Source organism: Prionailurus bengalensis, chromosome X (genome assembly GCF_016509475.1).
Source record: "Prionailurus bengalensis isolate Pbe53 chromosome X, Fcat_Pben_1.1_paternal_pri, whole genome shotgun sequence".
Classification (NCBI taxonomy): Eukaryota; Metazoa; Chordata; class Mammalia; order Carnivora; family Felidae; genus Prionailurus; species Prionailurus bengalensis.
This window is the reverse complement of record NC_057361.1, coordinates 126,821,638-126,836,828: the sequence shown is the minus strand read 5'-3', so window position 1 is coordinate 126,836,828 and position 15,191 is coordinate 126,821,638. Positions and strand designations below refer to the sequence as shown.

The 15,191-nt window shown below is 63.7% G+C and overlaps 1 protein-coding gene across 2 annotated transcripts; it reads right to left on the bottom strand.

Annotated features, from left to right (window-relative positions):
- Positions 1-227: 227 nt before the first annotated feature.
- BGN (biglycan) lies at positions 228-14,949 on the bottom strand. 2 transcript variants are annotated; one of them, XM_043570064.1, is made up of 9 exons: positions 14,661-14,949; positions 7,328-7,455; positions 5,047-5,298; positions 4,600-4,712; positions 4,044-4,257; positions 3,389-3,499; positions 3,077-3,170; positions 2,853-2,991; positions 228-1,462 (listed from the first exon to the last, which is right to left on the bottom strand). In XM_043570064.1, the coding sequence occupies exons 3-9, from the start codon at positions 5,294-5,296 to the stop codon at positions 1,265-1,267; spliced, it is 1,119 nt and encodes a 372-aa protein (XP_043425999.1). In that variant the 5' UTR covers positions 5,297-5,298; positions 7,328-7,455; positions 14,661-14,949; the 3' UTR covers positions 228-1,264. The 2 variants fall into 2 exon arrangements, with proteins under 2 accessions (XP_043425999.1, XP_043426000.1); XM_043570065.1 differs by lacking the exon at positions 7,328-7,455 and having other exon boundaries at positions 14,661-14,902.
- Between the last annotated feature and the right edge of the window lie 242 nt (positions 14,950-15,191).

Genomic DNA, 15,191 nt, shown 5'->3' with positions numbered 1-15,191 from the left:
GCCTAGAAAGAAGTGGAAGGGGCCTTCTTGTCCAGTCTCAGACCTGGAGGTACTGGGGACTCTTGCCTGAGTGCAGGGAAAGCAAGAAAGAGGAAGCCCGAGGCTTAGAGTGGACACGAACAGGCAGAGCCTGGCCGCCAGCCGCAGCCGCACATCGTGCCCCTCCACCCCCACCCCCCGTCTGCTCAGTCCCCAATGCCACCCGAGAGCGGTGGCGCACACAGCCATAGTGCACAGTGTTTCTTTAATTGAAAGACAACAACCGACCTCAGAAGCAGCTCCTCCTCAAGCTGGGTGTGATTGCTTGAAACCCCCACCATACCAGGGGCCAGAAGGTGAAGGGAGGGGGGAACTAGCCATCGTGCGGGGCGGGAAAGGCCAAGGAAAATTGGCTGCCGACTCCAGCGGGATGCTGGGCCTTTTCTTGGGCCAGTGCTCCCCTTCGGACTGTGGACTGCATGCAGGGTGCATCACCTCCACATGCTGGCCTCCTCCAGGACTGTCCAGACTCGGGGTGGGGGGGCAGAGTCTGGGCAGGGCAGGCTTGGGGGCAGCTGCCCTCTGCCCCCTGGCTTGCCTAGGTTGGGGCTGGGCAGAAGCCCAGCGAGACAGACACCAGACCCAGCTCAGTGATGTGAGCGAGGAGAGGGAGGATGAGAGAGACGGATGGAGACAGAGAGAGGGACAGAGAGAGACAGAGAAACAGACAGGAAGACACTGGTCTAGAGGCCAGTAGAACAAGGAGGCTGGAGTAGATGGGCCGTGAACTTGCAGAAGGGCGGGGGGAGCATGGAAGGCCAGGGGTAGCAGGCCAGGCTAAGGAGGGTTGGAAGCTGGAAGTACATGAGAAGAAGGAATGCGTGCCAGGCGGGTGGGGTGGGCTGTTTCCTCCCTCTTAGCCCCTTCCCACCCCCTAGACCCAGGGACCGTCTTCCTTGGACCGGAGCCTTGGGTGACTTGATCTCAGGGTGAATGGGAAGAAAGATTTATGAGGGTGCTCTGAGTGGCTATGAAGTGGGGGGCAGGGGCAGCTCTGAAGCCAAGGCACACGTGACGGCGGCTGGGTCTTGTGCCCCATCTGCAAGCCTGGGAGTCGGGATGAGGGCGTCAGGAGGCAGCGCGTTGGGGTCCAGGATCAAGGGCGGGGCCTGGGTTGGGTGCAGCTGGGCACTGGCTTCCCTCCCTCGCTCTGCGCTCCCCTTCGGGATGTCTGCTGCGCTCCCCAGAGACCCCGCCCAGGCCACCGCAGCGGCCGCTGCTGCCTCTACTTTTTGTAGTTGCCAAACTGGATGGCCAGGCGGTCGGTGACGCAGCGGAAAGTGGCCGGCTGCACCTCCCAGTAGGGCACAGGGTTATTGAAGAGGCTGATGCCGTTGTAGTACGCCCGCTTCACCCCGAAGCCCACGGGGCAGAAGTCGTTGACGCCCACCTTGGTGATGTTGTTGGTGTGCAGATAGACCACCTGAGGGCAGAGGGAGGTGGCTCAGGCCCAGTGCCGGTGGCCCAGTCACCCCTGACTACCCTCCGAACCTGTACCAGCCTGGGTGGGCCAAGTAGAGGGCAGACGACAGAGGGCTTGGGCCCTCCCTCTGGGCTGGGTCCCGCCTGGCCACCTCATGGGTGTGATTTAATCACAGCGCCTGCCCTTTGAGGTCCAGGATATGATTCTTCCATTGTTGGGAGGAGCAAAGCGAGGTTTGGGTATGGTGGTCACGAGGCTGTTGGATGGGATTAAGGCACTGGTATGTGACCAGGGGCCAGGACGAAGGGCCCCGGTGTGGTGTGTGGTGGGTGGGAAGGGAGGGGCACGCGGGGGCCAAGGGATGGGACGTGGGTATCGATGCAGGAAAGGTGTCACCTTGGGCTCACAGAGGGTCCCTGGCCCTCCCTCTGGGCTCCCCGGGCTCCGGGCCTGCCCCCGGGGCAGCAGCCTCTCACTCCAGAGACCCATAGATATGACAGGAGAAGGAGCCTGCACGTGGCCCCCTCTTCCGTCCAGTGCGCAGGGGTACTTGCTCTTTAGCAGCTCTCAACTTCCCGAAGCCCCTCTCTAGGGGAGGGACAGAGGAAGCAAGAGAGAGAGAGGGTAAGGAACCCCACGATGGGCTGGGTGGGGGGGGGAGGTGCTCAGGCTGGAGCAGCGCTCTCTAGAGGCAGAGAGGACACCGGCCGCTAGAGGGCGCGCTGAGCCGGGCCTGGGCCTCGCCCCGGCAGCTTCCGGGCTGCTCCGCCCTCCCCCGCCCTCCCCGGATGCAGAGCTTGTCCCGACTTGGCTCTGACCGGACAGCCTATAGAAATGGCAGGTCTCCTGGCTAGTGTGATTGGGGCCGAGGAAGAGACTGGAAGCCAAGCCAGGACCGGAGTGGTGGTGGTGGTGGTGGCGGGGGGGATCCTGAGAACCCCAGGCAAGACCCTGCACCCCCTCATCAGCCTTCTTCCTGCCCCGAGCTGGACCTGTCCGTCTCACCACAAATCCGTGCACCTCCAGTGCGCACACTGTTCCCTGACCTCCCCGGCTCTGCCGTGCCTTTCTGGTGTCCCGCCCACCTAGGAGACGTTCAGCTGCAATGTCTAGCAGGCCGGCTCCTGCTCATCCCTCACACCCTCTCTCCACCCATGACCCGCCTTCCTTGCCAGCCCCGGGGGAGTCCCCGCTTGCCTTCCCTACTTCCTCAGCACAGCTCGCTGGCACTGAGGGAGGGATCCTTGTGATGGCTTCTTTCCAGATGCGGAGGCAGAGGCAGAGAGAGCAGGAGTAGCTGCCCAGACCACACAGCTGGCCGGCCGCACGGCAAGGTCCCGTGCCACTCTGTGTTACAGCCCCTGGCATGGGGGCTCCCCCCAGCTCTCACCTGGAGGAGCTTGAGGTCTGGAAGGCCAGAAGGCACCCTGGACAGCTTGTTATTGTCCAAGTGCAGCTCCCGCAGGGTGGGCAGAAAACTTAGGCTCCCGTTCTCGATCATGCGGATCTGGTTGTGGCCCAGGCCCAACCTGCGAAGGGCACATGACATGTACTGAAACGCTGGGGGAGAAAAGAGCAGTGGGGCAGGGCACCCCACGTGGACCCGCAGCCCACCTGTACAGCTTGGAGTAGCGGAGCAGGTCCTCCAGCTCGATGGCCTGGATTTTGTTGTGGTCCAGATGGAGTTCATTCAGGGTCTCGGGGAGGTCTGCCAGGAAAAGAGGGTGCTCTGAGTTGAATGCGGGAGGGGAGGCCATGTGTGCGGGCTGGGTCTGTATGTGGGGGGGGGGGCGCAGATGGGAACAGAGGGCTACCAAAGCCCTCCCTGAGTTGACTGGTGGCTCCAGATGTCCCCGGATTCCCCCATCTGTGCCCATCTGTGCCATGGAGGCTGGACAGCATGGGGGAAAAGGTCTGTCTTCCTACCTTTGGGGATGCCCGTGAGCTTGGCCTCAGAGATGCGCAGGTAGTTGAGCTTCAGGCCATCGAAGGCTCCAGGCTCAAAGCCACTGTTCTCCAGCGGGTTCCCGCCCATCTCTAGGAGAGACGCCCCCCACTCAGCCCTGACGCCAGAGCCGGGTGGCTGCGCGCACAGCCCCAGGTCCTGACTTGGGCTGGCCTGATGGGTCCTGCTCCCCCATCTACCCCTGAAAGCAGCTCCAGTGATTTACTGGGATAATTGCAAACTCCTGGCTGTTCAAGACCATCAGCTCCCAAGGGCGTTGGCCCAGGCATTGGCCTCAGGGGGTAAGGGGAGCAGGAGGAAAAGGAGGGGAGCCAGAGATCAAGGTGGGGCTCCACCGCAGCCCACTCAGCTCCTCTGGCCTGGCCTCTGGTGGCCCCTGGCTGGCTGGCTGGCTGCACTAGCCCTTTCCCTTCCCTCCCTCTACGGTCCCCGGGTCTCTCTTCATCTCGCCTTGGCAGCTCTGGGGCGTGTCCCCAGATGAGCCTCCAGAGTGTCCTGTGAGGCCCACCAGGCTTGTCCATGGCACCCAGCCCCTCCGGCTGCAAGAGGCCCCTCTCCCTGAGCCTTTCCTGCTGGCCACAGGGTGACAACTGACACAGGCCGTGCCACACTCACCGATGCAGTTCATGTTGCGCAGCCCGCTAAACACGCCCTTTGGCACCTTGCGGATGCGGTTGTCATGGATGCGGAGCTCCACCAGGGAGCTGGGCAGGTTGGGAGGGATCTCCACCAGGTGGTTCTTGGAGATATAGAGCTTCTGCAGCTTCCGCAGGGGGCTGAAGGCCTTCTCGTGGATCTTGGAGATCTTGTTGTTCACCAGGACAAGAGCCTGGGGCAGGGGGGCGTGGGAAGTAAAGGCACAAGCTCCCCGCCCTGCCCTCACCTCTTCCTCCCTCCCTTGCCGCCCGAGCTGGTGATCGGTGGGGCTGCCAGTGAGGCCTCGAAGCGGAGCGATTCTGCCCCGTGCTTACGGCTGCAGACATCCGCACATGTGACCCGTGACCTGGGGCGCTCCCACCAAGCCCGCCTCCAGACTTCTCGCAGGACTCTGTGGGTCCCCAGTCCCCTCTCGCACCCGACACATACGTGTGCACACCCACAAGCACCCAACTCCTCAGCTGCACACTGCCCACCTCCTCGCAGCGCCTCAGAAGGGCCAGGGTGGGCTTACGTAAAGGTGCTGGAGGCCCTTGAAGTCATCCTTGCGGAGCTCGGAGATGTCATTGTTCTGCAGGTCCAGAAGCGTTGTGTCGGGGGAGATCTCCTTGGGCACAGACTTCAGACCTGGGGGCCGGGGCCGTGGTCATCAGCGTGAGCCCCAGCCCCAGCCCCAGCCCCAGAACAGCTCAGAGCACGGGGACACGGGCACCCACGGACACCCACACAAGGCCTCCACCGTAGACCAGGGCCCTCCTCACTCCCTGCTCTTTTGCAAACGAACAGCTGGACAGCGTTCCGCGCTGAAACCAGGAGTCCCCAGACCCTGTGTGGGGTCACCCTATCCCCGACCCCACCCTTTCACGCCCATCCCATGGGACACACACGTGTCTCCTTGGTAGGGCGCTCAGGCCGGGCCTGTGCCTTCATGCACCCGTCCCACCCTGGGCCCGGGACTGACCCAGGTCGGAGCACTGAACGACCCGCAGGTGGCAGTGGCAGCCAAAAGGACACATGGCGCTGAAGGTGGGCGTGAGGGAGTCCAGGTCCGGGACACCTGAAGTCGTCTCGGCACCTGAAGCCTCCTCATCATTCAGCATGGGCAGCCCGTCGTCCAGGGTGAAGTCCCAGAAGCCCTTCTGCTCAAATGGCAGGGCCTGGCTCAGGGCCAGCAGGGATGCGAGGAGCCACAGGGGCCACATGGTGGGCATGCCTGGGAGGCCGGGGTGAGGAGGGGCTGTCAGGAGGGCCCAGCCACCACTGGTCCCTGCCCTCGGGGCCCCCTCCTGGCAAACCTCCAAATACCAGGGGCTGAGCTTTTGCATGTGATGGCACCACGTTCGCCATCCCTCACTGCGGACAGCCAGACCCCAGGGTGGGAGTGGCAGGGAAGGAGGCGGCAGAGGGACGGGGTGCGGGCAGGCAGGAGACACCTCCCTCTGCTCCCCTCTGATCGCAGGTAGGCCTGGGGGGTTCATGGGCAGTGCATCGCCTTGCCAGTTAGCGAGTATGCAGCACTAACCCCCTCCTCTGCTGTCTTCCACGCACCACTGAGTCAGCTGGCAGCCTGCCGGGGCGGGGGGGGGTGGTGGGTGGTTCCGGGAGGCTAGTGGAGGGAGTAGAGGAGGCAGAGAGGGAAGGGCAACCATTTGCCCCCTACAGGCTTTGAAGACTTTGGATTTGAATGTACTACTGTGGCCACGGCCAATCCCACATGCTCAGGGCAATGTGGGCGCAGTCGGGATGGAGTTAGACCACCATGAGTCACTTCCTTTCCTGCCTCAGCTCCCCCTTGCAGCACGTCCACATTTTTCAAAGAAAGTCAAGAGGCCAAGAGGCCAGGCTGGGCACGCTGGGCTGACACCTGGGCTAGCCCTGGAGGCTGTGTGGAGAAAGAGAGGAGCGTCCTCCCTGGCAGGGGCGAAACCGCTGAGGTGGAGGGGGTGTGGCCCCCCCCCATTGCTCCCCGGGGCCCCAGCACCCTCTCCTGGCCCACAAGACTTCCCCTGGCTTGGCCTGCAGAGCCCCAGGGCTCCCACATCTGCTCCTGCCTTCCTTCTGCCTGTGGCCCAGCCCCCTGGAGAGGCCACCAGAGGGGAGCAGGCTGACGCTGGGTGGCAGGCAGGATCAGGCTTGTCTGAAGGCTCCCCCAGGCCAGGCAGCGGGGTGGGCGTGAGGGGGAGGCTGCCCTCTGCCCGAACCTGCCCCCAGGTGCCCATATTTACCCCCTCCTCCCCTCTCCCATCCAGAAGTTCCTGTACAGGAAAAGGCCGGGGCCCCTGCCTCTCCCGCCGTCCTCACCAATTCGGATTTCCCGGGAAAGTCCCAGCCGGGCTCATTTGCCCCATTCGTGAAACAGGCATGTGTGCCTGCCCTGCTTCCCTCCCAGGCTCGGGTGACTGAGGCTTCCCTGGGCGCATCTGTGGTCAGTGAGCCTGGCTGGCTTCCAGGGGCTTCCTGGAGCCCCCATTGGGCCCCACCCCCAGGAGTCCCTCCTCACTTCGGGCCCGCTTTGGATGGGGGAGGGGCTGTCAGGGGCTTCAGTGGGTCTGGGTGACCCCTAAGCCCAACTGCTGGCTGCAAATGTGGAAGGAGTCCTCGGGGAGTGGAGCCGGCATCCTCTAGGCCGGCACCTTGTGCGCAGTGTGGCCCTGGCCGCCGCTTCCCTGGGCCAGCCCGGGCCCCTGCAGGCTCCTCTGGGCTCCTCCCACCGGCAGGCCAGGGGCCACCTCCAGGTCTGGGCACAACTGCTCTGAGCCTCGGCTTTCTATCCATCCCAGCCTCGCCAACCCCTTCCACACTCCTCAGGCCAGCCCCGAGTGGGTCATAGAGCGTGCCCTGGCTCCCGCCATCCCCGAGGACAGAGTGGGAGAGGAGCGTGCCGCCTTTCTGGCTGCCAGGGCTGCGGTGTGCTTTTCAGGCACAGGTCACAGACCCAGGACGTGGTTCAGTGGACTCAGCTGGAGAGTCAGCCCCGGAGCACCCGCAGCAGGTCCCAACAGCCCTCCTGAGGGCTGGCCCCCAGTGATGAGCTCAGAGAAGCTGCCTGCCTGTCCCAGGTCACACAGCAGAGTGAGGATCCCCCATGTCGGGAGAGGACCCTGTCTCCCCGGCTCCTTTGGGCCTCAAGATCCCATGATCACGCCCCAGGTCCTGCCAGCCCCGGGCTGGCCGAGCAGGACTCAGGGGAGCCCCCAGAGGGTCATGGGGCCGAGTAGGGAGAAGGCCCTGTGCTTGCCTACCTGGACGGTGTGTCCCTCCTTCTTCCCCTGATTCTGCAACCTCCGGGACACAGCAGGGTAGGCCGAGGCCTCGAGTGCCTGCTGCCGCTGCTTGGGGCCCTTGTCTGGGAGCCAGTGGATGCCCAGGGCTGGGAGGAGGGGGAGTGGTAGGAGAGAACAGGAAGGGGAGAACGGAGGCAGGAGAGCAAGATGGAATGGGAGAGAGGGAGGAGACTGTTCCCCTCTTGCCCGGCACCCCTGCCAAAGCTGCTACCTCACGGGGGGATGAGTCAGGGCTGGAACGCCCAGTGGGAGCCTTGCAAGGCTTTGGGATCCACGGTCCACCTGGACAGGTGCGGGTGGCTGGGGTGGTCGGGCCGGGTCCAGGGGCGGCTGTGAGGCAAAGTGGGCAGAAACAGGCCTCTTCTGGCCTGCGGGGGCTGAGAAGGGCTGGGGGGTCTCCCCAGGGAGCCTCTGTCCTCCCGTGGCTGCCCCCCGCCCCCAGGGTAGAGGACGGGCAGATGCTGGGAAGGCCCACCGGGGTGGGACTGGCCACCCAGGCTCCAAGTGGGCTCGTAGGACCTGTCCTGGGGCAATGGGGACTCTAGAGGAGATGAATCAGCTCAAACCGGCCGTGCTTGACATGGCTGCATATGGGGGCCACAGAGAGGCCGAGGGAGGGGCCCTGGGCTCCAGCGCAGGCTCACTCTTGGGGGGGAGGGACCGAGGCCCAGGGTTTGGAGGTCCCACAGCAGGGCCCCGCGATAGAGGCAGAGGATGAGGTTTGGCCGGTTCTCCCCCTCCCCCACTCTTGGCCCGGCCCAGGCAGTGGACAGGCCGGCGGGGTGGGGGCTGGGCAGGCTTCCCAGCAGAGCTCATTTACACTCCCGGAGCTGGCACAAGACTCGGCGGGTAGAACTGCACGGGGAGCAGGGGGCCGGCCGGCCGGTGAACCCGAGGGGGTGTCTCCAAGGACTTTGGGGAGGGCCTTGAGCCCCATCGCGGTGTGCTTAGAGCTCGCCGGACCCCGCCCCTCAGGGCCAAGGAAAGAAGTGGTAATGGCGGTGAGGCCTCCGGCCCGGTGCCCACAGGTGTGAGCAAGGGAAAAGGCCGGGCTTCCCGGAGGCTGTGCCGCCAAACCAATAGGGCCTTCCTTGTCTAGCCCTCCGAAAGCCAGCACAGTCCTCGGAGCGCGACCGTTCCAGGTCAGCGCCAAACAAGACGCGTTGGCGGCCTCTGAGAACATGGGGGTGCCGTGCCAGGCATTCAGGCCAGGCCAAGGGCGGCGGGAGCAGGACTTAAGGTCTGGCATGCCCTGGGAGCTTGCTTGCAGATGCATGGCCCGCAGCTGCCAAGTCGTAGACGCCGGGCACTGTCCCGAGGCCTCAGCCCGGGGTGTCTGGCCCCACCGAGCAACCCGACCTGAACTCCGGCGTGCGTGCCACCGTCTCCCTAGCCCTGCCCCATCCCTAGGACTACGTGGATGGGGACGGGTGGGAGGGAGACAGGCTGAGCAGAGGGTACCCTCTCCCCTCCCCCCCCACCGCCCCTCTCCGTCCACCAAAGCCCTCAGGGCCCAGCTTCAAACAACAGGCCAGGGGCAGGGGCGCTGTCCACAACTGTATTGCACAGGTGGGCACGGTGCGCAGGCTGACGCCCAGCTGCCCTTCGCTGCCCTTCCAGACCCCAGCCTGCCACCCCTGACAGCATCTCATCTACACTTGGGTGCCAGCTATGGGTCTGCTGAAGCCTGCACGTGCACACGTATGCAGGGGTGACTGCGTGAGCGGCTGGTGGCTGGAGAGGGGAGGGGCGGGCCCTGAGCCCCACCCCATCTGTGTCCGCACCCTGGGCCACGCTGGGACCTCCGCTATCGCCCCCGCATGCCCTCTAGGCTACAGCGCGAGCTGCTCCTTCCTGCCATGGCCCCGGCACTGCTGGTGTGACTGGACAGAGCTGGGTCCTGTGCTCTGTCAGCCTTCAGGTACGGATTTGACCTGGATGTGGGGGTTGGAGACCCCAGGGAGCCAGCCGGGAGCCAACCTATTGGCTGTGTGCAGAATGCTGGTAGCGGGGAGGTGGTGGGGTGGCCAGTGCCAGCTAGGCCGGACCTCTCTCCCCACAGCATCCAGGAGAGCCATCCACCCCTCTCCCACCCTGCCAGGAAACCTCTGGAAAACAGGAGAGTCAAACTGTTGGCCAGGAGTCAGGCAGCAGATGACCCAAGCCAGCTGGGGATCCTGAGTTTCCTGGTCCTTTCACACCTGGGCTGTGTGTCCTTCCTCCTTCTCCCACTCACAAGGAATCCTGAGCCCCTGCTCACCACATTCTAGAATCTTCGGGGAAGAGGGAGGATGTTATTACCTGCCAGAGGCCGGGCAGGGGACTCAAATGATTTCTTAACGGCCCTCCCAATGACCAAAAGAAGAAAGCGAGGCTTGAATAGGTAAACGGAGGCTCAGACTTTGCCCCACACTCTTGCCCAAGGCTACACGATAAGGAAATGGTGGAACTGGGACTCCACTCTCTGCCTACCTGCGCCTGTGTCTGGCCCCATCCTCTGTCATTGCAGACTTTGTCACAGGTCCCAAAGCCACAAGACCCTATATTCTTTGTGCTGTGGAGGGGTGGGGGGGCAGACCAGCCTCTGGGGCCCTGGGAAAGACTCCTTGGCAGCTCCCTCACCTAGGCTGGGAGGTGATGCCATTGGAAAGCAGGGCCCTGCTCTGTGGGTCCTTTGCCCCCTTGCTTGCATCATGAATCCTCTGGCCCCAACACACCCACCAGGCCAATCGCAACCTTGCTGTTTGTGCTGGCTACGGGCCTGCAGGGATGTCACACGGAAAAGGCATCAAGCCCCCTGGTCACCAGACCAGGGAACTGCCCCGGAGCATTTTAGGTCCTAGCAGGCCCCAGACCCCACAGCGAGATGTTCTCAGCCCGGCTCCCAGAGCATGGCGCCCCGCCTGCCTTGCTCCCCACCTGAGCCAGGCCAAGACAAGGGGGTTTGGCCCCACTTTCTGGGTAGGAGAGTGGCCAGGCACCTGTGAGTGAGGCCCTTGCCTTCCTGGGCCCGGGGTTTCCTGCATCCCCTTCCCTGCATCAGGTTCCCTGCTCTCTTCCAGGGGCTCTGGCCCCTCAGAGCCCCTCACAGGGCTCCCCCAGTGCATGCCTACTTGTAGCCAGGCGGCCTCTAAGGTCCTGGTGGACTGTAATCAAGGGTAGGCAGGGACTCAGACTGCAAGAAGGTGAACCTCACATTTGCCTCTGGTCTCTTAGGACAGGGCCGCCAGAACCAGCCTCTCTCTGCCCTCTGCCCCTCTCCTTGAAGTCGCACGTCTGTTCCTCAAATTCCCGATCCAGCGGCCACCTCAGCCTCTGACTGCTGTGTCCCCCTTGGCCATCTGACCCTCAAGGGGCAGGTGGGGGGGGGAAACTGCAGGTCAGCCCCAGGTGTTTGCAGAGTTTGGCTCTCCCATGCCATGGACTGGGAGAGCTGGGTGCAAGGAAGCTGGGTAGAGAGCCCTGCCCCTTAAAACTTCAAGATGTGTTACCACAGGGAAGAGGCAGGTGAGTCATCCGAGTGATGCTGCAGGCTAGTAGGCCCCCGGGGAGAAAGCCCCCTCTGCAGCCACCCCACAACTGCCCCGACCCAGAGCAGATCGAGGGAGGGGGAGCCAAATGGGGTGGGTGTGAGGCTGCTTCCAGGAGCCTTGAGTCCCAGAGGGAGTGAAGGAGGCCCCGGGGGACCCTGGGGCTGTGGGCCCAGGTTGGGGGGATGGATCACAGCCACCCACCCCCTAGACGAAGTGGCTGAGGAGGCCCCACGCCCACAGGGACCTTCCCGCAGGGGCCACTGGGAAATGGGCTCTGGAAGATGGAAGGGCCTGACCAGGGGGCTGGCCAGCTAGCCTCAATGGGCCTCAGGCCCGGGGGGACAGGACTGAGCAGACAGGACCAGCCGAGCCCCCTCTGCCTGCTCCCTACTGGCTCCCTCTAAGGTGGGATTTACAGAAGGCGTTCTGTGGGTGACCAAGGTGTGGGTCCCAGTGTCTCGGCAGAAGACGACAGGAGGGAGGGGAGGGGCACTGACTGCCCCAGGTGCCAGCTGACAGGAGGGGGCAGAGCTGCCAGGACCCCGCCTTTGCTTACCCCCCTCCCCCCCTCCCCGGCTCATAGGAGGATGCCCTGGGAGAGCGACCATCATCCCCAGCCCCTCAATTTGAGCGAATCCCTGGGCAGGTATGTCCCCTCCCACCAGTGGGGCCCACGGGTGTGGAAGGAGGCAGCTCTGGGCAGAGAACAAGCTCTGTCACTCTTGGGTGACAGATGGGAAGGGTGTGGTGGGTGGGGATGTGAAGACTTCTCTCACAATTAGGGGTGTTGGAAGGTGTGCAAGGAAGGTGAGGGAAGGGCCCTGGGGTCATGCAGGACAAAGGACCAAGTGGCTCAGCAGATGAGGCCCCGGAGCTGCAGCTGGGACTATCTGCGGGGTCATGGTGGACACGCCTGGGCCATTGCCTGTGCCTGTGTGCTCCAAGGAAATCCTGGGAGACCGCCCCTCTCTTGTGCCACGGCTGTGTCCCCAGGCAACTGAGGAGAAGTGACTGCTGGAACAGTCCCTACCGTGTGGTGTCTGCGGGGCTTCTCCCAGGAGGGGAAGAGGGACGCGGTCCAGGAAGGAGGGGGGCTGGGAGAGATGGGAGGGCCTTGTTGGAAGGCTCCGCCTCCTTCTGGGGACTTGGCACAGCCCGGGAAGGGACGCTCTGGGGCTTTCAAAGGCCCCTTTTCCTCCTGTCCTTCCTCGTTTGCGCTCCTCCAGTGGGCCAGGGCCACTGGTAGGGCTGGGGAGAAATTTGGTCACAGGGGCCGGCAGGCCAGGTTTCTGGGCTTCTGAAATAAGGCTGCACAGAACTGCCACCAGGCCGGCAGAGAAAAAGCTGGGCTTCAGGCTCCCTATCTACTAAACGGGGACTCTGGACCCTGCTTCAGGGCAGGGCACGAAAGCGGTGGGTGGTTAATGCCCACTGTGCCCTGGGTCCTTGGGGTTTAAAGGTGGGCCAGGGAGCGAACGGGTGGGCCGGGCCCACCGGGGCGGCACTCCGCAGCGGCTCCTTGGCTCCCAGTCTGTTCTCGCTGTCTGGCGTGGTGCCGTCCTTTCAACATCCCCCCTGCCCCCCCAGTCCTGCCCTCAAAGGCTAACCATGATGTCCCGTGGGCCAGATGTGGGCAGCCTGCACACTCTCTCAGGGCAGCTGCGTGTCGCCAGGAGGCGCTCACGTGCGTGTTCGCAGCTGCGCCTATGCACTCTCCCCGCTGACCTTTGCCCCTGGATGCAGATCCCCAGGAACCTTCCTTCTTGGCATCCAGGGAGCCCCGAGCATCTCCCGCTTGTCTCAATGCCAATCAATCCCTGCAGGGTGGAGACTTGGCAGGCCAGCGAGTGGGGGAGGACATGGATGCAGGAGCACGCTGAGGACAGGACTGGCCCGTATCTGCAGCCAGAGTGGCCCTTAGTGAACACTGTTCCGCCACAGTCTCTCTGACCTGAGCAAGGTCTACCCTACCCGCCCCAACCCATGACCCTGGCCTGGAGTACTCTGGGCCTCCTGCTCCACTCAGCAGAACCAACCAGTGCCCAGGCCCCAGCCGCACCCACGGAGCAGTGAGGGGGTGCTCCCATCCCCCAACCTTCCATGGCACTCGGTGGCACATACAGAGAGCTCCATTCTCCTTTGCTCTTCTTTTAAGTCGCTTGGCAGGCCCCTCAGCATGCCCGCCATCTTGGGAGCTTGCAGGACAGGGGCCAGTGGCCCTGTCACCTCTGACTCCAATCCCCAGGAGGTGCAGTTGGCCACAGGCTGTCATTATCAATGCCCCAGTGACTTTGAGGCTTCCTTGGGTGGTATGGGGTCAATAGCCAGGGTTTGTCAGTCGGGAGCCCGGAGTCCTGGCCCCAGCTTTGCACCTGACTTGCTGTGCAATTGTGGGTAGGTTCCTGCCCGTCTCTGGGATTCACTTGCCCCCTTTGTATGATGGATGGAGTGGGAGTGAGACCAGCAGGAACCGCTCAGCCCCTCCCAGAGAACTTTGGGAGTAACCTTGCACTACACTTTTGATTCTGACCTGAGGCTCTCTCTCCATTCCAGAGTTGCCCCATGCACCCGTGGCGGGGGGGTGCTGCTTCTGGGGGACAGGGCAATTGGTCAGAGAGCTCTTGAACCTCACTGATCCTTAAAGGCACCCATCCTGGGGAGCACCTGGGGGGTTCAGTCGGTTAAGCGTCCAACTTGATTTCGGCTCAGGTCATGATCTCACGGTTCGTGGGTTCGAGCCCCATGTTGGGCTCTGGGGTAATAGTGTGGAGCCTGCTTGGGGTTCTGTGTCACCCTCTCCCTCTGTCCCTCCCCTGCTAATGCTCTCTCTCACAAATAAGTAAATAGAACATTTTAAAAAAAGGCACCCATCCTGGGACAATGGTGTCCTAGTTTGGAAGTGGGCCTGTGGCCTCACTTCTCCCCAGGGTCCCCAGAAGCCATGCGAGGCCCAAAGCCAGGCCTGCCTAGGGTAACACGGCACGGTTGCCTGAGTTTCTCTCTGCCCACAACCCCGCATTCTGAGTCTCAGTCCAAGGGGGTTCTGGGGACAGACAGAGCCGAGCCATCCGGGCAGCCCCACCCAGGGCCCCCGGGGGCCAGGGCCCTGTGGACCTCCACCTCAGCCAGGAGGACGTAGAGGAAGGGAATTAGCCTGTGGGTAAGGGAGAAATACCTGGGCAGGCAGCCTGGGAAACCAAGTCTGTGAGCCCACACCAGGGACAGTGGGGACTGTTCCCTAGCACTGAGCCCTCCCACCCGTGTTCCCAGGGTGGAGGCACAGAGCAGGAGTGCGGGGCACGCTCGGGACTCGGGACCGGCGGTGAAGGAAGAGCCGCTGGCCGAGCTGGGATGCCAGCCACCCAGCCATGCCCTGAGCGATGCTCTGTGGGGCCAGTCACGGGGAAGAACCCGAGAGGGAGACAGGGAGGGCAGATATGGAGTGCAGCTGAGTGAGGTCAGAGGGGAGAGGGAAGGGGGGTGGGGAAAAAATGCAAAAAGGGACAAGCACTAAGGGGACCGCAGGGGTGCGGGCCAGGAGCCCGAAGCAGCGCTGGCGGGAATCTGGGGATCACAGACAGCCTGGGAGTGGGAGAGGGGGGTGAGGGGGCAGCAGGGACAAGGGTAGGGATGCGGATGGTGGGGGCATTTTGAGGATGGCGAGGGCACAGTGGAACCAGGGATGAGACAAGGAGGGCAGCTCAAGGCCAGCGTGGGGACACAGTGGGGACAGTGTGGGGCTGGTGTGGGGGCCCTACCTGGGAAGGGCAAGCGGCCGGGCACAGGCTGGCTAGTTGGCAGGCTTGGGTGTCAGGCAGTCAGTGTGTCTGTCCGTCTCCGTCGGGCCCTCCGAGAGCAGCTGCTCACTCCTGGGCAGTTTGTGGAGAGAGGGAGACAGAGGCGGTGGGAGGGAGGCTAAAGGCTGGGCGGGCTGGCCGACAGGGAGGGGACGGCGGGAGGGGGCGGGGAGGGAGGAAAGGAGGGAGGGGGCTGGTGGGGCGGAGAGGGAAGGAGAGAGGGAGGGAAGAAGGGAGGGAGGGGGCAGGCCTCCCGGCCCCCCTGGAAGCTTCAAAGGGAGCAATTTTCTTGTAGACGGTTGGGCTAGCTGCACCCCCCCCCTCCCAACCCCCTCCCCCCCCCCCCCCCCCCCCCCCCCCCCGCGCATGGGGAAGGGACACACTCCCATTCCCACAAGGACCCTTGGTGTCTCTGGGCCGGCACAGCCTTAGAGAGTCAAACTTTCCACTGCCCAGATAGGGACACTGAGGCCCAGAGAGGGGCGGGAACTA